At 40.4% G+C, this 23,756-nt stretch overlaps 3 protein-coding genes across 12 annotated transcripts in view; 1 reads left to right on the top strand and 2 right to left on the bottom strand.

Annotated features, from left to right (window-relative positions):
• RPS6KC1 (ribosomal protein S6 kinase C1) overlaps positions 1–2,008 on the bottom strand; it is a 95,027-nt gene extending 93,019 nt beyond the window's left edge. Inside the window, exon 1 of one of the 8 annotated variants that reach the window (XR_005558668.1) lies at positions 1,250–2,008. Coding sequence is in view for 4 of the 8 variants with exons in the window: in XM_039359606.1 (XP_039215540.1) it covers positions 1,250–1,354 (105 nt within the window). In the remaining 4 variants the exon portion in view is untranslated. The remainder of the gene's footprint in view (positions 1–1,249) is intronic. The other 7 variants (XR_005558669.1, XM_039359606.1, XM_039359608.1 and 4 more) reach the window with 7 other exon arrangements.
• A 4,970-nt stretch (positions 2,009–6,978) lies between these two features.
• Positions 6,979–8,528, bottom strand: KTI12 (KTI12 chromatin associated homolog). The gene has a single exon (XM_039359655.1). It carries the CDS (start codon positions 8,424–8,426, stop codon positions 7,659–7,661), a length of 768 nt encoding a protein of 255 aa, XP_039215589.1. The 5' UTR covers positions 8,427–8,528; the 3' UTR covers positions 6,979–7,658.
• Positions 8,529–8,772: 244 nt separating this feature from the next.
• Positions 8,773–21,896, top strand: ANGEL2 (angel homolog 2). Of its 3 annotated transcripts, XM_039359652.1 has the most exons (10): positions 8,773–9,100; positions 10,439–10,607; positions 12,956–13,362; positions 14,399–14,652; positions 15,533–15,602; positions 16,198–16,619; positions 17,502–17,628; positions 19,364–19,427; positions 20,008–20,171; positions 21,220–21,896. In XM_039359652.1, exons 2-10 carry the CDS (start codon positions 10,597–10,599, stop codon positions 21,369–21,371), a joined length of 1,671 nt encoding a protein of 556 aa, XP_039215586.1. In that variant the 5' UTR covers positions 8,773–9,100; positions 10,439–10,596; the 3' UTR covers positions 21,372–21,896. The 3 variants fall into 3 exon arrangements, with proteins under 3 accessions (XP_039215586.1, XP_039215587.1, XP_039215588.1); XM_039359653.1 differs by lacking the exon at positions 10,439–10,607 and having other exon boundaries at positions 8,776–9,100; positions 21,220–21,892; XM_039359654.1 differs by lacking the exons at positions 8,773–9,100; positions 10,439–10,607 and adding an exon at positions 11,365–11,418 and having other exon boundaries at positions 21,220–21,895.
• Positions 21,897–23,756: the final 1,860 nt, after the last annotated feature.

Below are 23,756 nucleotides of genomic sequence, written 5' to 3'. Positions count from 1 at the left end.
ATGGACAGGGCTTGGAAATTCAAAGAGGACCTACTGTCTGAGATAAAATCCCCTGTAATGTTCAGTGTGTTTCTACCAGTGTTCAAAATATCTGTGTAGTGATTAACACAGGAGTTTGGGTTTTTTTTTAAATCCAGACTGGGAATGAGTTTCCCAAAAAAATGTCTGCTATTTAAAGTATAAATGGGACTGGTTTGATTTGTGCACAGAACAAAATGTTCCTCCCTTAATAGATTAATTTTAATATAATGCTTGGACTGAACTAGGGAACATATGCTTTGCAATTTAATCGCCTTTTGTCTTTCAAGGTAGACACCCAGAACAATCCATAACCTTCTGCTGCCCTTTGCAAACACAAATCAAGTATACACTGGCTGTTGCTCTGGTTCTTTCATCCTATTTGGACATATGATGACAGCTGCTCCATCCAATCTAGTCTTACACAGTGCAAATTTTGATTGCTCTTCCCCCAACACTTTTTTTACCTGCCATTCACAATTCTGACAATCCTTTGTGGCTTTACTCAAAAGTAAGACCTCTTATATTCAGTGTAGTTTACCTAAGACAAGCAATATCTCTTCTGCACATATTCTTTTCTCTCTTTTCTCCACCCCACAAAGGACGGAAGGGTGGATAGATGTGGGCTGTGAATTATGCTTCTTCCATTTTTTATCATAGGGAGATAGGAGATCAAGGGGCATTGCAGAATCTCATAATCAAGGAAGTTTTAAGAATACAAACAAATAAATTTTATGTGATGGGAAATTTTTATAGAAAGAGATGGAGATTCAGTGCTATTTCCCCGTTCACGCTGTAAAGATTTGGATAACGGATTCTAAAAATCTGCTGAGGGAAAGAAGTGAAACATCTTAGTTCAGTAATAAAGCACATGCTCTGATTGCAAAGAGCCCCAGGTCCAAACCCCGCTGCTCCAGCTTTCAAAGACTACGGATAATAGAACCAGAGAAAGATGCCAGAGGAGGGATCAGCTCGAGACACGCGTAGATATCTAGGGCGAAAGAAACAGCCTCACGTTTCCTGGATGTGCCGAGAGGGGCTCACGGGCGCATAGTCCAGACAGCTGGGGTTGCCCCCGCCCTGCTACTCAAGATCTAACCTGCAGCCTCACGGAAACCCAGAGTACTCGGGAGTGCTGGGGCAAAATCAGCCCCGACGATCGGCCACGGAAAATCATCGGGGAGGCGAGAGCCCCTCTCTCGCTTTCCCGACCTCTCCAAAGGCAACTCACCCTCGCGGTGACCTTATATACCGTGTATCCCCGAGGATGGCGCTTGGGCTCGGTGACCGTGTAGAATCGGGCCACCTCCCCGCCTCGATTCCGCGGGGAGATCATCCTTGCCGCCGCGGCTGCTGGTGCAGTGGCCCGCCGGAGCTGCCGAGGCCACCGCTTCCCCTCCCAGAGCTGTCACTCAATCGATTCACTCCCGGGTCAGGCCCGGATTCGAGGCAGGAGCGGCTGCGGAAGTACTGCGGCGGTACCGTTTCCTTCGTAGTAATTCGGCCAGCCGCGAAGGTCGGTACATTTTCCTTCTAGCAGGTCGATCCATCTCCCCGCCTGCCCTTAAGAGCTGGAGACGAGAAAAAAGACCGGAAGGACCCTCGCTACGATGTTAAAAACGAGCAATAAATGTTGGAGCATAAAACAACTCTGGAGCTTTTTTGGTATCGAAAAAAATGAAAAACCGCTCGATTTTGTCTGGCATCACCCACCATTCTGGTAGGGAATTCAAGAGTGGAATTCAGTGGGGTTTAGACTCATTAAGATTTGTTTTCATCCTAGTCCATGTTATGTCTATGTGTGTGTAAGAGAGAGAGGTTTTTTCTTAAATCCACCTAGCAACTTCCAGACAGATATGCAGATTGAACCAAAAAAATATTATTGCAGTTTAATTGATTATGCAAAATTGGGTACTTGTTTCAATGGCATGTGTAAGGAAGTTGCACTTTTATACAAAACTCTTGAAATAAAGTAATACAAAAAATAAGAAATGAGCACTGATTAGGGAACTTTGGTGAACACTGGTGAGGGAAGTTAGCCCAGAGAAGGAAATATTAAAAAGGCAGAAAAATATATTTTTCCTCAAAAGGATTTTTTAAAACCAAACCTGGCCCCAAATCTATCTCTCTGCCCCAAGCAAGACTTTAGCTCCATACAAATGCAGATGTAAAACCATCAGAAAGTTGGAGCCAGAGCAATCAAGAAGACAAAAGAGAAGATCTGCATACCCCACCCAAACTCTAGGAGTCATTAGCCCCATCACCTGGGAAGCAGGATATGATAATAGGATTAAACCACAGATATCAAGACCTGGAAAAACACTCAGAAACAGCCTCAAGGTTCATGCCACAGGAACAGGAAACTATTCCAAACAAAAGGCTAGAGGGGGTATAAAAGCCTACTACACCATGTGCTCAGCCGTTCTCTCCTCTGCACTTTCCTGAAGAACCATCTTTCTGCAATAAACTGTAATCTTCTTCCCAAAGCAGTCACCATGTTTGCTTATTTATTCCCGGCTTGGATGAAGCAAGATGAAGACTTTACTTCTAACACTGGACTATTGTAGAAATAATGGCAGAATTGCCAGAATGTCAGTTTAACTAACTACATTCACCAAAGAACAGTGAGATACAAAATAAGCTAAAATTTTCCCCAGGAACCATGATCCACTACCAATTCAGCCAACCAAATTCCTGGCATTACTAGGGGATCCTGATTTTAGAAAAAATTCAACTCTCCAAAATAATCTAGTTTTGAGTTTTGAAGGGTTTATGTTCAACACAACTGATAAATTTGGATACTGGGGAAGTGGACTTTCCAAACCATGTTGAGGAGTATACAGAAATATAACCAGGGCAGGTAAGAAAGGACTTCCTGTTCATTTTAATTAAGGTCGTCTTTGTTGCTCTTCTCTGTACTCTTTCTAGAGTCTCAACATCTTTTTTACATCGTGGTGACCAAAACTGTTTGCAATATTCCAAGTGTGGCCTTATCAAGGCATTGTAAAGTGGTATTAACACTTCACGATCTTGATTTTATCCCTTTACAATGCCTTAGTAAAGCCACACTTGGAATACTGCATCCAGTTTTGGTCACCGCGATATAAAAAAGACGCTGAGACTCTAGAAAGAGTACAGAGAAGAGCAACAAAGATGATTAGGGGACTGGAGGCTAAAACATATAAGGAACGGTTGTTGGAATTGGGTATGTCTAGTTTAACGAAGAGAAGGACGAGGGGGGACATGATAGCAGTGTTCCAATATCTCAGGGGCTGCCACAAAGAAGAGGAAGTCAAGCTATTCTCCAAGGCGCCTGAAGGCAGGACGAGAAGCAACGGATGGAAACTGATCAAGGAGAGAATCAACTTAGATCTAAGGAGAAACTTCCTGACAGTTAGAACAATTAATCAATAGAACAACCTGCCTCCAGAAGCTGTGAATGCTCCAACACTGGAAGTTTTTAAGAAGAGACTGGACAGGCATTTGTCTGAAATGGTGTAGGGTTGCTGCCTGAGCAGGGGGTTGGACTCGATGACCTCCAAGGTCACTTCCAATTTTATTATTATTATTATTATTGATCATCACACAGTCAGCCAGATGTTCAGACTGGATTTGGCATTTTGTCTACCTATCAAGTCCTTACCCAGGACCTGGGATAGGCAGATGTGGAGGTTTGATGGTATTACAGGTATCGCCGCAGGATGGAAGCAGTTCCTAGTAAGGCTGCCTTTTGCAATTGACTAATAGCGAACTTGTCAATGCCAACAACACTGGAAGTTTTTAAGAAGAAACTGGACAGCCATTTGTCCAAAACTGTATAGAGTTACCTGCCTGAGCAGAGGGCTGGACTTGATGACCTCCAAGGTCCCTTTCAACTTTATTATTATTATTATTATTATTATTAGTAGTAGTAGTAGTACCACCTTGCAGCCAGGCCTCTCCTCGCTGGCCCACTTCTTCTGTGGAGTTTTCGGCAGCCAGGCCTGCATTTCTCAGTCACAGGCCTTTCCAGAAGGCCACTGCAACCAAGAACCGAGCTATGGATTGAATCCATAGCTCGGTACTCGGCTGCAGAGGCCTTCCAGAAAAGCCTGATTGCGAAATTGCAGGCTAGAATGCAGCTGCAGAATGAAGCTGCTCCTTCAGCTGCAAAAGAAGTGGACCGGCTAGGTGGTGCTGTCGATGCTGGAGGTGAGTATAAAAGACATCCCCTGAAAATAAGACCTGGTGCCTCTTTTGGAGGCAAAAAAAAAAAAAGATCCGGTCTTGTTTCCAGGGAAACATGGTATTGAGCAAGGTACCATCTATACTGTACCTGTGTATTTGTTTTTTCTTACCTAAATGTAGAACCTTACATTTTTCATCATTGAATTTCATTTTGTTAGATAGCACCCAATATAAGAACTTTATTTTCATACACAAATACTGAATTAACCATGATTTGTAAAATATGTTTCAGTATAAAGGGATGTGAACACAATATCTTATCTGCAACACTTTAATACAGCTGAGTCTTTTCGTAAGATGACATGTCTGCTTTATCATATCTCCATATTTTTCTATTAAATTCAAAGCACTGCAATAATTTGTGATGTTTTCTGTATGTTTGGGAAATTACAGTCTGAAGATGGAATCAATCTCCTGTTCAGATTTTTTAAGAAATCAATTTTTAGAAGATATGTCATGATTAGAAAATGAAGACCTTAAATCTTCTGATTCTTGTTTACTGTTGACTCTGTTGTTATACCATCTCACTATATATCGTGAGTGTGCGTTTGTGCATACATACAAACATATACATTATATGTAGTCTTCAAACATTTCCTTTATTTTTTGGACCAGGGCAGAGAGGAGAGGAAAATACTGATTCAAAACATGGGGAGTAACCACTCCACCAGGTAGATTATTTAAAGGGCAAATGTCTGCAGTGTAAGCCTTCACACCTGGAAAAGTATACACAAAGCCCCATCCTCACATCTGCAGATCCCCATCTCTGCAAAAATCAATGTTAAGTACTACTGTTTTTCCCCAAATGTAAGACCCAGTCTTACTTTCTTTTAGGCTCTGAAGTAAGCACTAGGATTTACTTTCGGGGAGGGTTTAATTTTTGCCGGTACCAGTAGGCCACAAACACGGGGGGGGGGTGAGGCAGGGCCTGTGCATGGGGTGGAGAAGCAACGCGGCGGAGAGAGCATGGTGGCGAACGAGGTACAGTACCGGTGCGGGTGGGGCATGTGCCTTTCCTGTGTCAGGCTAGCCTCTGAAGCCACGGGGTGGCCATGCTGAGCAGCAGCCAGGCTGACCAAAGTGGCAGGTAGAGCACCAGAGGCTCGGGGAGGGAGGGTGGTGAAGCAGACAGGTGGACATGGTCAGGTAAACAAAGAAATGCAATTCCTGGGGGACATGGGGGAAGGGCAGCCAGCATGGGTGCTGACAGCAAGAAGCCCACCCACTTCACCACCCTCCCTCCCCAAACTTCCAGCACTCCACCTGCTGCTTTGGTCCTGGGCTGTCGCCTCCCCACTTACCTCTCAGGTGAGCCCGACCAGGCAGGTGGCCTCCCCGGATCCCCGGGGAATAGGACCCCCACTCCAGCCAGAGGATTGTCAGCTTGGCTGCCCCCATCTTGGCGGCCTTCCCGCCAACGCCCAGTATGGCATATAGCATATGTAGTGGGAGAAACGGTGCCTTTAGTCTTACATTCCATTTTCAAGGTATATTTTGGGAGCAGATTAAAATCTTTATACTGCTACTGATATTAATAATAATAGCAGCAAAAACAATAATAAAAGTTAGTCACAAAATTAATATAAAATGCGTACGTTCCTGGATCCTGGCTCAGTGTTTTGCTTTGTTACCAATTGATCTTCACAATGAAGATCAATAATCAAGGTGTTTCATGTGTGGATTTTCTATAACACGCTGCAGAATCATACACAAAGTGCATATAAGTCATTATAAAATTAATACAATTAAGATAGCCTCTGTCTGTAATTTACTGACAGCTGGATCTCTGAAATTTGTTACATTACGATGGCAAAATAAATGAAAATAGAAGTGTAGGATTATAAAAGCTAACAAATTTGTTACCACATTAGTTTCTGAGTCTTGTTTATTATACATCTAGGGCCAAATATACTGTTGTCATGCTGTAATCTGCACAACTGAAATCTATAAATTTGGGCAGGCTTTACTGTACAATTTATAAACAAATAGATTTTTTTAAAAAATAAACTACTGCAGATGTATAATTTTGGTAAGAAAATAGGCACAATTTTTTGTTTAAGAATGTTATCACAATGTGGTTGCATTGCTGCCAAATTTAATACAGAATATACATCTGATGATTTTCTCTGAAGGCTGCTTGTACAGAACACTTGGAATTTGTCTACTGCACTCAACTGCACAACTTGACATTCTCCTCATTTTAGATTGTGAGATCACCACAATGCTTCTAAGTTCTAGGTATAGAACCAGTATTTCCATGACAACTTCACTACAGTACTGCATAGATTTTCATGAGCATTCTTACTATATTTGGTGTAATAGAATCCATTTTGATTGTTCACTGACCTCTGCTTCGTTCTGTTAAAACTAGATGAGGAATAGCATGACAATAAGGTTTGTAATATATGGATTTGTTAGATATTTAACACTCATTTAACTGCCATGTACCAAAGGTCCAATTCTCTTTACTGAGAAGTGAACATTAAAATAATTCTGTTTTTACTGTGTCACAGCCGGCTCTACACATATAAGAGAATAGCTTGAATAAGGTTATAAAAGTAGAACTAAATTCCAAGTTAGTCTTGATATTGAAGCTATGTATCACTATATACACACATACATATATAATTTTGTAAAGTTTTAAAAGGGAAGATAAAAATTCAAATCAATATAAAATAAAGAAAAATCAGAAAGCTAAAAGATTAAGAAAAATAGAAAAGAAAAAATACAAAGAAACATAAAAACTCTTTTTATAATCTATCAAATCATCAAAACATAATCTAGTCAACAGTAAATGACTAAGATGGGGGTAGGGAATAGCCAACCCTTTAGAAATAAGATCCAGAAAGATCTTGACAGACTTGAACACTGGCCTTATCCAGCAAAATGCAGCTTTGTGTGTGCCTTCTCAGTCAAGATCAATCCAGGCTTGCAGCTTTCTCTTTAATAAATTAATCCCAGAGAGAAACAAACAAGAAATATTATAAGCACAATGCAATGTTCTTTATGTAAACTATTGTTTAGTCATATTAATCCAAATGTAATTGATAAACACACTTTTCAGGATTGCACAGAATCTTTGATTAGAAAGCTGAATTTACGAACTTCAATTCAGTCACTATATTTCTGCCAAATTCACCTCATGGGAATCACTATGAATGTTGAAATTTACCAATGAACTCCCTTAAACAAGGCACAGTATGAAAATGACAGTTGCAATTCAAATATAAATAGATGTATACTGAAAAACATTGTTTTAAAAATGTCATCACTCTTCATCAAAGTTTTGAAAGCAGTCTATAAATTTGGCAATTGACAAAACGGATAAATTCCTGTCCATAATTAAATAGCTAAGTCCATCCTCCACATACAGAGCAGGGCAGGCACCGGCTACTCAGAGGAAGCTGCTGCGTTCACCGCAGGTTTTGACTCAGGTACTTAAGAAACATGTTGCCCAGTTGGGGCAGATTTTCTTCGCCTTCTCCCGGGTGCATCTTGGCGTAACTGAGGAACTGCCTTCGCAGGCGGCTCAGTTCAGCCAGGCTGACCTGCCTGTTAAGCAGCAAGCCCGGAGACTCTCGGCCGCCTCCTGCTAGCCCATCCACCGCCACAGGAATGAACTGTCCGGTCTGGGCGCCGTCCCTCTGAGCAGCCATGACGGCGGCCAGCACCTCTTGGGTCAGGCGGTCAAGCTGGTGAAGGAAGCCGGCGGCTTGGAGCGGCTGGGAGCGCGTGGACTGATTGGGAGGAGGCGGGCGCCGCTCCAAGAGGGAAGCGCGGATCTCGGGCAGCGGCAGGGGCTCGGCGGGGTCCTCGGGCGCCAGAAAGAGAGGCCAATCCCAGCGGTTCTGCGAGTCCGGCGGCTCCAAAGGAGGGCGGTCGGGGCGCGCGCCACCTCCCGGGCAGAGCACCAGGCAATGCGGGGTCCCCGCGTGCTTGCTGAGGCAGTAGAGCTCGTAGCGGAAGCTCTTCAGCTCGCTGCCCGCGTCGACGATTACCACGTCCCGCTGGTTCAGCAGCCGTTCAGCCGCCGCCCGCAGGGCAGCCCGGCCTCCGGCCACGTCCGCTTCGGACACAACGAAGGCGCGCCGTTCGCCTTCAGAAACCAAACGGGCGCGCAGCTCTTCGGCGCGCCGGCTCTTGCCGCTGCCCGGCAGCCCGCACAACAACACCAGCGGCATCGCCCCTTCGCTCAGTCTCCCGCGAAAACCTCCCGGCGTATCATTCCTGCTTCCGCCCAACGCTGAGATGGTGGCATCGACGTTTCCGTTAACCAAGAGAGTTTTCGAGCACGCTTTCCGCTTCCGGTTTCCCCCCTCCAATCACTTCGATATTTTGGATTTCGGAAATACGAACGAGATAAAATAATGAAGAGCAGTTTCCAGTTCGAACTTCCGGGTTCCACAGCAAACCCTTTGATGAATCAATCCGGCCGTCAGGAAATAATCATCTAAAAAAGAACTCAGTGTTAAAAACTAGCCACCTCTTTGATCTTCAGCACAGCTGAATTTCCTAAAGGGAGAAAATTAGGAGGGGTTTAAAAAAACCAAAGAGAGTTTCTCAGCAGCTTATTTTTCGTGAGTCTATAAAAACGTGATCGAAAGTAACGCCCGTGGAAAAAAAATAAAACTAGAAGTCCCATGCGCTGAAGCGAAAGCGGGGGAGGAGAGGGTCGGAGAAAAAGGTGGGCTTTGTTCTGTGGGAGGAGTCGCCGGTTTGGAGCACGCGCGGGGCTGAGTCCTGATCGCGCGCGGTAAATGAAAGAGGCGGCGGCGGCGGCCTGAGATGACCCCTCGGGCGAGTGACGGTGGAGAGCAGAGGTCTGACCGGGAGAGCGGAAGTAGCCCACTCGGAGGTAACTATATGGACCCTCGTGGCCTAGGTCAGACTCTCCAAATCCTAGTGCCGTCGGATATGTTGGACTACAACTCACATCGCTCCCTTAATATGATCACTGTAGTCGAGCATCACCGGAAAACGCTGGCCAGAGGGATAAGAGCTGCCCCTTCTGATTTAACCTGCTCAGGATAGGATGTGGAGGATCGTGAAACAAGGAGTCCTTGGTGCTCTCTAAGCTTGCTTGTTTTCCTGCAGACGTTTCATTACCCGAACTACGGTAGGTAACATCATCAGTGCTACTAATATTACCTAGTTTGGGTAATGAAACGTCTGCAAGAAAACAAGCAAGCTCAGAGAGCACCAAGGACCCCTTCATTTCAACTCTGATCTACAATTATTCTCCTTTATTGATAGTGAAACAGACAATCATTAACCAAGCAGCACTTCCCTGTACTGTATACAGGCTGGGTTAATTCATCACATTAAGCCATAGACTTAACAGGGTGATTTGACTGAAGGCTAATACATTGTATAAATCCAGCCATCCTGTTTGTGAAGCTTAGATTAGGGCATCTCAAAGGTGCTTTTTCAAGAGGCAACTGGACTTTATTGTTTTTCTTTGAAGATGTTTCACTTCTCAATCAAGAAGCTTCTTGATTGGGTGGTGGGGAATGGAAGGATTTATATTCCTTGCAGACAGCTGGTCATTTGCATTCTTTTAGAGAGTTGTTGAGGCCACTTGGAGGTTTGTCTTTGTCCTCAGGATGACCTGAATAGTGCAAATGGGTGTGGAGCCTTCTTGGAACTGCTGAAAGGACTATGTTGTAGCTGAAGATAGATGATGTCATATCCCTCCCCCTCTATTGAGATAGGGTTGCTCAATTTTTCCATAGATGGCCTCTTTGACCCCTCTTTCAAATCAGCTGTCCTCTCTGTCCAAAATGTGGACTTTGCTGTCTTTGAAAGAATGGCCTTTGTCTTTTAAATGCAGATGGACTGCTGAATCTTGACCAGGTGGGTTTGTTCTCCTATGTTGTGCTATACATTTATGAAGTGGCTGTTTTGTTTCATCAATGTACAGATCTGCCCATGGCTCACTGCATTGTACTGCATATATCACTTTGTTCTGTTTGTGTCTGGGTGTTTTACCCTTGGGGTAGACAAGCTTCTGCCTTAGTGTATTCTTGGGTTTAAAGTGTGCACGTATGTTGTATTGGCTGAAGATCCTCCTGAACTTTCAGAGGCAACTGTGAAAATGATGAACAAGGGAGGTGAACATTTTTGTTGTTTGAGACAGATGTTTCGAAAAATAACTGATGCCAAGTTTAAGGAAAGTATTTTTGTTGGTTCGCAGATCAGATACATCCTCAATGATAAGCAGTTCAAAGATCTGATAATGGGGCCAGTGAAAATAACTTGGAAAGTATTTGAGGATGTCACTGAGAATTTTATTGGTAACTGCCACAATGGAAAAATAGTATCAAGATAACTGGAATCCATCAAAGTTGGCTGATGGCACTGCAGTGAGTACAAATAAAAAACAGCAAAACACTTTTGATGAAGGTTGTGGCTTGGATCATATTTATATGGAAATACTTAGTGTAACCTTCATCTTAAAAGGAATTTAAAAAAGATATTATTTTTATGCCATAAAAGATTTTGTGGATACCCAAGTCTTTTTTGTTTTTTTAAATGAGTTGGTTGTACAACACTCAGGCACAGTTAGAATCATGTAACATTGGATAAATTTTTTTTCAAAAGCTTTGCTTATAGACCGTTCAAACTGAACACAAATATAATTTCAGAGTGACTGCCTCATGCAGGAATCCTGAGAAATATGCAATTAACTTTTAAAGACTATAATGTATTTAATCACTATTCCGACGTCTGATTAAAAAGGTTTTGCTGCTGATTTTTATTTGTAACTTATGTTCTGTTGCAAGAGAAGATCTGGATAAAACCTGTTTATTAGATTTATATCCTGCTTTTTGTACAGGAGTTTGAAGCAGCATACATAGTACTCCATCCTTCTATTTGTCCTTAAAATAGCAGCTCTGTGAATCGGTTGTGCTGAGAAAGAACAACTGGCCCAAGGCTGCCCAGTTACTGAGAATGGACTAGAACAGTGGTTCTCAACCTTTTTAATGCCACGACCCCCAACCGATCGTAAGTCGAGGACTACCCAACCAGTCGTAAGTCGAGGATTTTCCCTGCCCGGGACCGCCACACATGCATGGTGCCGCCCCCTGCACCGGCCGAGGTGTAGCTGGCAAGCGGCAGAGATGGCGCAGGCCAACCACCAGCTGGGCCACCAGCTAGCCCAGCCCAAGAGAGGTAAGGCACCCGCCGGGCCCCACGTGCACCAGCAACCCTCCCTGTGCCCGCTGGCCTCCCACCCCTGGCCCTCTTTTACTTACATTTTTAGTAGTTGCTCAGCAGGGAGGGGTGGAAACTTCCAGACAGCTCGCCTTCGCTGCAGACAACTTGCAACACCGTTTGCAGAATGGGACTTTTGGCAGGCTCAGCAGGGCAGAGACAGCCTGGACAATTCCTATTGGCTTTTGAAAGCCAATTGAATTAGACTCTATTCAAGAGAGTCTATTCTATTGGCTTTCAAAAGCCAATGGAATAAAAGGGAGTAGCACAGCTAAGGAAAAGGGGGGAAAAATGGCGGACTGCGTTGTTTGGCGACCTCCGTGAAATGGTCATTCAACCCCAAATGGGGTCCCGACCCACAGGTTGAGAACCACTGGACTAGAAGCTGGGCCTGTCTGCTCCAAATCTTAACTCCTTAACCATTACAATTCACAGGTTCTCATGTTCATGTAATTTCTTTTTTAAAATATTTTTATTAAATAATAACACATCCATTCAGTTATGGATTAAATAGTTGCCAAAAGGTGGCAAGGAGTAGTTGCATATATTATTCTTAGAATAGCTTCAGAAATTTTAATCAGGCCTTACTAACTCTTCCACACTCTTGTAGTTGGCACAAAGCCTTGCCCATCATGTCAGGGCCAAACAAGAAATGGTATTAAGATAAAAAGAAATGCAAAACTGTATTCATACAGTTACCATCAGGTCTACTGTATTTTAGTCCTGAAAAGGAACTTGCATATAAAAGATACTCAAACTGTGAATGAAAAGCAGGAGACCAAAATGTCCAGCATTCTGTACCTTCTGCAGCCAACTAGAAAACAGGACACAGGTATTCCTTGACTTACAACCACAATTGGGAATTTTGGTTGCTAATCATGGAGGTTGTTAAGTTAGCTGTACCTGATTTTATGACCTTTTTTGCCATGGTTATTAAGTGAATCACTGCAGGTGTTAAGTGAACTGTGTTGTTAAGCAAATCCAGCTTCCTCTATTAACTTTGCTTGTTGAAAACTGACTGGAAAGGTTGCAAATAGCGAATCACGTGGCCGTGAAATGCTTAACCATCATAAATATGTGCCAGTTGCCAAATGGCTGAATTTTGATTACATGACTGTAAAGATCCTGCAATGGTTGTAAATGCAAGAACTGGTACTAAGTCACTTTTTTCAATGCTGTTGTAATTTTGAACATCCCTAAACAAACAACAAATGGTTGTAAGTCAAGGAGTACCTATAGCACAAAAAGTATGTGAAAGCAGAATGACCCCAGCAACTGGCTTTTACCTACACTTTCTGATACTGAAATATTGATGCCAGTAAGTGATGATTATACACTTTTCTGGACAGCTATCTTAAACATTGTGCAAATGTTGCCAGCCTAAATTTTTAGGTAATTGTAACCTTTTCCCTCTGTTTCTTCTCCATTTATTCTTCCTCCTTTCCATTGTATGTTTTCTATTACAGAAATCTAACTACTGTTGCTTTTTTTCTAGATATCCCATGCTGTCCCGCCATGTTCACAGGCTGGTTAGAGATTGGGGCTTTTACCGGAATCATCTTCAAAGACATCTCCAAAATGCTCAAGCTTTTCTGTGCCTGAATTGTGTGGAGTACTATTCTTGGGCTTGCTACTCACACTTGAACCTTCAGAATTTTGGGGAGAGTTGGAGACATCCCCTGTTCTGGAACTTGCAGCTTTCTCCCAATCTCTGGCAAAACTATTCCATTCATTTTTGTACTGCAAAAATGAAATCCGAGGACTATGAACCAGTTTTTAAAAAAAGAAGAGACAGTGAGGTTCAGGACATTAGCTGCAGTGTTGAAAAAAATATAAACGTATCTTCTTTACATGAAAAATCATCATCTCCGCTTAAAGAAGGAAACATTCCAAGACCAAAAAGTAATGGGGCATTTTATTATGTTGATTGTTGGTCTTAATAGGATATGGATAATTAGCTGGTGTATAGAGAGAGAATTTGGATAATTTGTCTGATTTTTATTATTGCCCAACTTTGGGTGACAAACAGAATAAAAACATAACCCAGAAACCTCCCCCAAACCAAGAAAAGAGCCCCACAAATGCACATACACATATACCAAAGCCCCCATAACTAACATTCTTGAACAAAGAACTAAGTCTTCACAGCCTTCCTAAAGGCCAATTGGGTTGGGTCATATGCATCTCGGGGGTGTGTGTGTGGTTGTTTCATAGAGCAGGTGCAGGTGCCTGTGAGAGGAAAGGGACACTTCCTGGGATCCATCAGGTGACATTGCTTCATCAGAAGATCCAGAACATTCCCACTGCCACATCTAATGGGATGAGCAGAGATCAGTGGGGATCAGCAATCCCACAAGTAACCTACGTAAACAGGTCCCTAATTCAAGACATTGAGTGACATATTGAAAAAGATAAGTTGTTGCACAATGTCCGGTGTAAGTTCTTTGGAGGAACAACAGGCTATCATCTGATTTTAGTACCTCTCTTCTTCAACTACACTGCCTGGCATTTATTCAGATACTTAAAAATTATTCATAATTACTAGAGTTGTATGTAGATATCCCAGAGCACACTTTTTGGGGTCTTAGTAAATTATTTCTTCTTAAAGATACCTTCGGGAATCTTTTAGGTAATCTTGATATGCTATGCTATGCTATGCTATGAATAAACATTTCTGAGAATAAAGATGCCCCCACAATTTTTAAGTGGGAGTCAGTGTTAATGGAAAATAGTATTATACAATAAGAAAAAAAATAATTTGGCATCTTCTAGGTTTCTTCTTGATTATTGTTTATACATTGTTCTTGCTATGCATCTGGTAAATAGATCCAAATTTGAGTAGATTTACATTAACATACTAAGATCTATCATGAATTAAATTCAAATATATATTAATTTAAACCTTATTTCCATCCCTTGGTTTATTGTGTTTTGCCAGGTTTGATCAAGAGACATTGGGAATACTTTTGCCATCAAAATAAAAAAACAATTGTTGGAGACAAGATACAGGTCAACCAAGATGATAAAGACCCACAGACAAAATTTGATTTTACTGTAATGTCATACAACATTCTTTCCCAGGATTTATTAGAATACAACCCCCACCTCTATAAGCACTGCCAGCAGCAAATACTAGCTTGGAATTATCGTTTTCCCAACATTCTTGCAGACATCAAACAGCTTGATGCAGATGTAAGTAGAAAGCTGCCAGTAAGAAAACTGATCATGGATACATGGTATCGTTCTTACTGATAATAAATGTACACATATTACATATTACAAATTTAAATAAAAGTGAACATATATGTGATATAATTTATTTACTCTTTTTATTCATTTAATTAGATTTACATGCCCCCCAATCATGCCATAATGACCCTTGTTGACTTAAAAGTTAAAAACACCATATAAAATAACAACCAATATATAAAATCTACAATGACCACTAGAATAAAAATAAATGCAATAAATAAGAATACCCCTTGTCCTTCAACTAATCTCTCAACTCCCGTATCTAGGAACAAATCCAGACCTTCAAGGCTTTTCAAAAGTCAGTAGGGTCAGGGCCAATCTAATCTCAGGAGGTATGATGTTTCAAAGGACACTTATTTCTGACATCAAAACAAAAGTTTTCTTCATGAATCTTGACTTACTTTCTTGCAGTACAATGTTACATATGTTTACTTAGAAATGGGTCATTTTTAGGTGGAAAAACATTGAGAAAGCCAACACTTTCACAGAAAATCTGTTCCTTTTAGCATTATAATCTACCCTGAGCCTAAGAGTATTTACATAAATCTGCATAGCATCGTGATCACCTAAAAATCCTGTTGCTTTTGCTGGAAAAGCTACACATATGTTAACTCTGTCTCTCTGAAATCAGAAAGACTTGGAAATTCTTAACTTTGCTTGGATTGCATCCAATCCATTTCACCAATCCTTTATTTAATGTTAAATTGTCTGCATTAATTTTTATTACTGTATTAATTAGAATTCAAATTACTTCTAAAATAATAATGCTAAGTGATGACATGGATCTTTCACTGTTGCTCACTTGCTTCCCTACCCACAGGTACTGTGTTTGCAGGAAGTCCAAGAAGACCAGTATGGAGTAGAGATCAAGCCAAGCTTAGAAGCCCTAGGTACTATATTTCCGTTATATGTAACCAAAAAACCCTGCATAGTAAGACAGGGAGCTTATTTACTTAGTTATAAAACTGTAGGGAGTACTCTTCCTTAGTTTACACCCCTGCAGTTCTATTTACCCCCAGCTCAGTTTCAGTACTGGAAAGTGAGCAATTTGTAAGAAAGCAGCAACTAATAGGTTTGCTCTCTTTCCTATCCCACTCCAAGAAATAATCCTATTAGCAAACCAACAAATGCTTTTTAAATATGTGAAGATATACTGTATAATGGATTATTTTATATGCCATTCATTCTTCAGAAGTTGCTCATTGTGAAACCTTTATTTTGCCCAACCATTCCTACCTAATCATGACGCTAAATTGTTTTGCTTAATTATGTATTGTTAAATCATAAATGCTGAATTCGCACTTTGTGCTAATCCCTGATTTCTTTATCCATGCTTTGTTAAATCAACTATAATGAACAGGTTCACCGGGTGCTCTAAACCAAAAGTAAACTGCATTACAGATTAGCATGAGGCATAATTCTTGCTCTTATTTTATGCTGTAGTTCTTGGAAATCATGAAACTTGTCCTTGTCTGGTTTTCGTAGGCTATCACTGTGAATACAAAATGAGGACCGGAAGAAAGCCTGATGGCTGTGCCATATGCTTCAAGACCTCCAAATTTAGTCTTCTTTCTTCTAATCCTGTGGAATTCTTCCGTCACAATATCCCACTTTTGGACAGAGATAACGTGGGGCTAGTTCTGCTCCTGCAGCCTCGGTTTTCCTACAAAGCTCCCACAGCTATCTGTGTGGCCAATACACATCTCCTGTATAATCCAAGGCGGGGAGACATTAAACTAACCCAGTTAGCCATGCTCTTGGCAGAAATTACCAGTATTGCCATTCGTGAAGATGGGCGTTTTTGTCCCCTTGTCATCTGTGGTGATTTTAATTCTGTCCCTCATTCTCCTCTGTACAATTTCTTGACAGAAGGAAAGCTGAATTATGAAGGTCTGGCAATAGGAAAAGTAAGTACCTGTTTGTGAAGCTGTTGTGAAAACAAAGACAAACTAGTGTCCCTGAAAATTAGCCAGCAACAGTTATTAATTTCTTGCAATAAGCAACTGTAAGAGTAAAGATTGCACTAAGGCCTGTGCGAATTTAAAGCCTTGTGATGAGGAAATGGAAAAATTCAGGGGGAAAAATGGGGAACCTCTCTCCACCCACCCTCACCCACAGTATGTGACTAAAAAGCCCAGTTTCTGAACTTTTCACTCCCTCCTCCCCTATGTCTTCCCCTCTCTAATGGAGAATAAGCAGGCATACACTTTAAAGTTTGTATATCATGCCTTAGCTCATCCTGATCTGTGACATGAGGACTGCCACAGTTAAGAGGGTGATATGCACAAAGGATCATTGGAAAGCAGAACATGAAAATGACAACAGTGCATTAAGGGGTTGGCCCAGTAAAGCCTGCGTACAGATCTTAGTTGCATGAATGCTATTGTGAGTTCTTGGAGGAAAGCTGTGTTACACAAGTTTAAGACTATTTACACTATACTTTGAAATAGACAAAGCATTTTTACATTCTAAAATGATTCTTGAAATAATCGTCAAGAATGAATAGTAGCGGTGCTAAGTTTATATGTGACACTAGTTATTCTAGTGCAGACATGTCAAACTTGCAATGTCATGTGACGTCATGCAACGTATTGGGACGGTTTCACCATTGCCGGCAATGGGGTGGGCGTGGCTTCCGGATGACACATCCGGCCCTCTGGCTGGCAGTTTGACACTCCTATTCTAGTGGGTGGAACACAAAGCCATGAAGGGTTATTTTGGGAGAGCAGACATTTTGATTTCTAAGAATATAACTATATCTTGTTTTGTTTTGTTTTATTGTTTTTAAGGTGTCTGGTCAAGAACAGTCCCCAAGGGGCAATAGGATACTTAAGATTCCCATTTGGCCTCAAAGCCTTGGCATTTCTCAGGACTGCATGTACGAGGAACAGCAGAAACGCCTAGTAAAAGAAAGAGGTACCTTTTTTATCTTTATTTTTTTGGGAGGCCAGGGAGTGGCTTTCTGAACATTCTGTTTCTCTCAAAGATGATTGTTAAGTGTTAGAGACTGAATGTTTGTACAGGAGCCTAGAAAGCAAATGCAACAGAACCAGGATTGCCGTTTTTGATAGTTATTCCAAGTGCTCAGCTGTAGGTATGGGCAACTTTTGTACAGAGTGGGAATGAAAGAACTTAAAATTGTGTGAATGTCCCTGAACATATACACTAAATCTGTAGCTTCATGACAGAATATCTGCTTTATTTACTGAAAGCCATTATATGAATTTTTGATGCATTCTTTTTTTATATAAGTAGCAGATGAAATTATGGGGGAGAGAGCCACTGCGGCAGAAGCGAAATATTGGGTTGATCAGAGCTGGATAGAGTTTGGGGAACAGGAGCTTGCTTAATATTTTGAGGGGGTCTGAGGGCCACAAAGTAGGTGGGCAAGAATGGATTTTTTGTGAATTTTGGAGATGCTCTTGTTTTTTAACTGTAATAATGCTTGGTGAAACATGCAAGTAATAGATGTGATTTTATACCATCTCACTCACATTCTTATGCTTTCCTGTAGCTTTGTAATGCAGTTTACACGTACGTCTACCCTAACATTTCATCTCATTTATTGTATTTATTAAGGCCAGCCAAATCTATTGTGACTCTGAATGGCATGCAACATTAAACAGTTATAAATACAGAACAAAAAAACAAAAAACCCAGGCATCCAGAAGAAAAATGCCAATCTCTGAAAAGAGTCATAGAATACACAAGGGAAGTGACACCCACTCCAGCCCAAGGCCTGGGAGAAGACCCAGACTTTAAGAGATCTTTTAAACAATGTCTGGGGGGGGGGCATGAGGGGAGGCAAACAAATATCTGGGGGATTTTGTCCCAAAGGGCAGAGCAGACGTACATCCACTTTCATGGATCAGACCTTGACCATACCAGCTGTGCCTAATCAGGAACTTCAGGAAACTTCACTTTTAGTGCTAAACAATCATGATTAGAGGTGGATTCTGCTGCAGTGTATTAAAGGGGCAGATTGTTTTTAAGGCGCAACAGAAGTGGCTTCCTATGATGCAGTGTTCAGGACTGAGTTCAGATGCCATTCATTTCCCTCAAAGGTAGCGATATAATAATTATTCCAAAGAATTATATTTGGAAATAAGTGTTTCTGGAACACATAGATTATTTAGATCTGCTCTGTGTAGCATGAAAGTAGTTCAGCAGATGTTATTACTCCTGCCATTTTGGCAGGAAAAGTTATTTATAAAGACCTTTAAGAGCCAACATAGTTGCTTGCATCTGTATCACTGGCATTTTATATACAAAAGAGTTGCACTTATGAGGTGGACAGCTATGAAAGAGAGAGATGGTTGGTAGGTAGGTAGGTAGATAGATAGATAGATAGATGGATGGATGGACTTCTGTTTGCATTTGTAGCTCATGCCCAATGCTATGTACAGCGTCAATCTATCTTGAAGCTGTTCTTTTTGAGATTGGCTTATGATGTGAAACTGAAAAAAACCCTCAAATGGAGGACAAGTACTTTTTATAGAAACTGACTTTTCCAATTAAAATAATCAAGCAGCAAGTTATTTGAAAAAAATTCTACCTGAGGGTCTGAAAACATAAATGTTCAACTAAATAGGTACACTAAACTAACTGATTCTAATGTCAGGTTCCTATCATCAGTGTTTCTTTTTTCTAGAGAGCAAAGAGACTAAAGACGCAAGTTTAGAACAGTCAGAAGAGACTCTAATAGTAGCAAAAAGGTAACAACAATTTTTATTAATTTGCTTTTCAGTTATCAATACTTGAAGTACCCAGATTTAGCTGGATTTTTATAATTGCAAGCTTAAATTAAAGCAAAAACAATCCTAGAAGTATCATCAAACATGGACAAGAATTTGTGGGAAGGAAAGGGAAAATAGCATATTCATTCACTTTAATTAGCAAGGGTGATTTAAGAGATTGTGTAAGTGTGGTCAATATTATCACAGTAAAACTGCAGTGAAAGAAAGAGTAAAAAGACGGGCTTTCTCTGTTTCAAGTTTATTAAACCCCAACTAAACCGTATGGCAAAGGTTTTCACTTAAAAGTAGTTCAGATTTCTACCCAGGGATATATAAAACCTTATATATCTTATAAAACCTAGGTTAGTTTATTTTGTGACAACTTGATAGTGGAAAAAAGATGATCAGCAGATGAATCTTTAAATGCTGGAGTAGAGGGAGGTAGTCTGTGTTCCTGAGTGTCTGCATAGTTAGCTTTACATGTTGATAATTTAGATTTAGAAAGGTAGGTTTATGGTATGGGGAATATTCAGGTTTTTAATCACCTCTTCCATTTTAGGTTACCCACAGATTTACATCACAGCTTTCAATTGTCTTCAGTCTATTCTCATTATCTGCATGACAGTGGAGTTCCAGAAGTAACAACCTGCCACTCCAGAAGTGCAGTGACTGTAGATTACATCTTCTATTCTGCAGCAATGGACAGTGTTACTCAGGAACCAGGTAACCAAATCTGTACCAGACCTATGGCCAATTTGGAACATTTTCAGCCGTGGCAGAACCAAGAAGAAAGCAATATCTTTGGTTCCCCTGCAGCTTACAGTATCCTATAGATGTCGAAGAGAGTCTATTTACATGCAAGATTGTATTTGAATTTTTGTATTGCCCAAACAGATGGCTTAGTCCACTTCCTAACCTAGCATGAATATTTTGCAACGCCATCAACAAATAACATTTTTTTCCTTATCTTTGCTGTGGTGAGTTCCCTCTTCGCATAAATTCCATCCTCAGAATGGTAGTGATAAAAAAAAAATCTAGCTGATTCATACATACTTATTTCACTCAAGTTTAAGCTGCAGGTATGAACACCTAAAATTTTTGATTTCTGCAGAATTCAGGTTGTTGTTAGAGGGACAGAAGAAATTATTAGGGCTTGAAAAAAATGCATCCATGTCCTATTTTAATCCTGAGTGTTTTTGCTTGGAAGTAATGTTATGAATCCTGCATCTATTGTATGCTCATATCTTTTAGCAAATAATATGTTCCATAAAATATGGCCTGGTTTTGCTACTTCAGAAAACTTATCTAAATATTTAATCTAGCAATAGAAGGTCTGGCAATCATTCATTAAATGGTGCTAAAATATAAGCATGCTAAAACTCTTGGCTGCTGTTTGTGTATATTCCAACTGGTGCATCACACTTTCATTAGAAAGTTTTTCTCATGTTATCACATGCTCTTATATGTAGTTAGCAGAACAGAAAGCAACCTTCTTTAACAAAGCATTTTCCAAATGTACAGCTTTCCAACTGCCAAAATTCTTAGCCAATAAGGATATGGCTAGAAATTCTAGCAATTGAGGTCCACACTTCTGGATGCCCACATTGGAGAAAGGTAGTTCTTACTAATGTCAGACTCAATGATAGGACCATAATATATCCAGATTTGGCCAGAAATGGAATTGCCTGTCAAGCAGTTTCTGTATTCACATTGTATATATCTAAAAAGCCTTTCTTTCTTCTTCTTCTACTTCTTCTTCTTCTTCTTCTAGGAGTTGAGCTTCTTTTCAGTGGAGGTCTAAGTCTTCTGGGTAGACTATCATTGGTAACTGAGCAAGATCTGTGGGGAGTCAATGGACTTCCTAATGAAAGCAATTCCTCTGACCATCTCCCTCTCCTGGCTAAGTTCAGGCTGGAAGAATAACTTTTGGATGAAAATAATTGATATCTTCTCTCTCCTTCTCTCATCTTAAATTTTATCAAATCCAGCAAAAATGACTGAAGGTATTTTTAAAAGATCTACTGTAAATTATCAACATTACTCACATAAAGAAAAAGCAAACTACTTTTACATAGGGATTTCTTTTTTAATCAATGAAAATATTTGTGCTGTATTTAAAAATGTATATGCAAATGTATATGTTTTCACAGAAGTGGTATAAATTACTTTTTAAAATAAAAATATTATTGCTATGCTGGGGTTTTATTAGCACATTTTTTATTTTAAATTTCAAGGCAAATAATATAAGAACACGTATCCCTATATTCTTTCATGGAAAGAGATCTCAGGATATCTTTAATTTGGCCTATGGAGAAGCCATAGATCTTGCAGGTAGAAACAAAAGTGGTACAGCTTTCCTTGACAAGGAAATGCAGCAAACGACACCATTACCATTTATGTGGATAATTAGAGTTACAGATATGTCCAGGACTACTATTATTGCCATCACTACTATAATAGCATCTCAACCTGGCCTTGTTTCATAGATCCAATTGTTGGTCACATCGCTTGAGGGATGGTTTACAAACCTTGCATATGAGACAGCTGTTGGACACTCTCTTAGAAAGTAGGAAGGCAACTTTGGAAGCTCTGCTCATTTAAAAGGCGTTCTAGTTATATACAAATAAAATATTGCTAAGTACTGGAGGTCTAAGACAAAATCTTTATCAAAAAGGCTGTTCTGACATATTCTCTGATAAAGTGGGCTCTTAGATGCCAAGCTTCAGTATTTCTGCTCAACGAGAGTCCGACAAATTATGATGATATCCACATATTTTCTTTTAAACAGAGCAGAGCTAATTAACTGCATTTGAATACATACAGCAATGAAAAGGATGTACCTGATGTCTTTGTTATAAAGGTTGCTACATTAAAAAAAAAAAATCCAGACTCAGTTCTTCCCTATAGAGAATTGATTGAACAGATGGAAATGCAATTCATTAGTTTAATCATCCTAATATAATTATCCCTCTGCACTCTGAAAGCACCTTGGGGGAAGATGCTTGCTAGTAGCTTAATATGTCACATGTAACATATGCAAATATGCTTTGGATTGTATAGCTCATTGATAAAAGTCAGCATGTTTTCAGCAGAACCTATTTGTACTGAATGTACCCTCATGCTGTTAAGTGTTTTGGATTGTAACCTAAACTTTACTCCCTACCCTTATGGTAGAATTTTAAAGACTTACTGCTTTGATTGCTGAAGCAACCCTATGAACATGTTGGTGTGGAACGTCAATAGTGCAGCAATTAAGCATATGCTTAGCAGACCCAATTTTCATTTTTTTAGCATCCCTGAGAGATACCAGTTGGAACTGCTGCTTGTCAGTATAAACATCACTGATTTCGATTTGTAGACTAATACAAGGCAAGGTAGCTTCCTATATGTCAAGGAGAACCAATATTTTTCCATCTGGGGCTAAACCTTTTTGTGTAATTACTAATAAATAGGCTGTAATATTTAGTCTTGTTTTGAAAGAAGTTTTAAGATTTTAGTACATGAAATTGGGGGTTTAAGCCTGTGTGTGTGTGTGTGTGTGTGTGTGTGTGTGTGTGTGTGTGCGTGCATGTGTGCCTTCAGCTCAGTTTTGATGCCTGATGACTCCCTGGACTAATTCTTGCAGTTTTCTTGGCAATATTTTTTTGCTATAGCCTCCTCCTTAGACTGAGAAAGAGTAACTAGCCCCAAATCACCCAGTTAGCTTTTTGCCTAAGGTGAGGCTAGGATTCATAGACTCGTTTCTTCTAGTCTAGTGCCTTAACCACTATATTAAACTGGCTCTCATTTTAAGATTTACTATTTTACTTTATGACCCAACCACATTCCCTGTGTGTCTTTCATGAGTGTCTAAAACAAGGGTGTCAAACTGCCAGCCCATGGGCCGGACGTGTCACAAGAAAACCGCACCCACCCCATTGCCGGCAATGGGGAAAAAGTTCCGACACATGATGTTGCGAGTTTGACATGTCTGGTCTAAAATACATTATGTGCACTTGTAAATACAACAGTAATAACTGAGCTGTTCTAAATCACAAAAACCCTCAACTATCTTACAAAAGATGTTCCGATTATGATGGCTGATAGATGAGCAGAGAGTTAAGTGATAACCTGCTTGAATTTTTATGAATGTGCTTTGTGAACCTGCAGAAAAGATATGTGTTGAGCACAACCATACTCAGCAGGCAGAGTATAATTGTCCTCACTTGTTCTTTCCATTTTGCTGTGGCTAGTAGAAAAAAAATTAATGATGCAAAATTAGCATATTTGCATGATACATTCAAATTGCATAAATAGTGGTTTTACTGG

This window comes from Crotalus tigris, unplaced genomic scaffold (genome assembly GCF_016545835.1).
Source record: "Crotalus tigris isolate CLP2741 ecotype Arizona unplaced genomic scaffold, ASM1654583v1 scf7180000019097.2288821080:1192077, whole genome shotgun sequence".
NCBI lineage: Eukaryota > Metazoa > Chordata > Lepidosauria > Squamata > Viperidae > Crotalus > Crotalus tigris.
The sequence above is the reverse complement of the archived record's forward strand: the minus strand, read 5'-3'. Positions and strand labels throughout refer to the sequence as shown.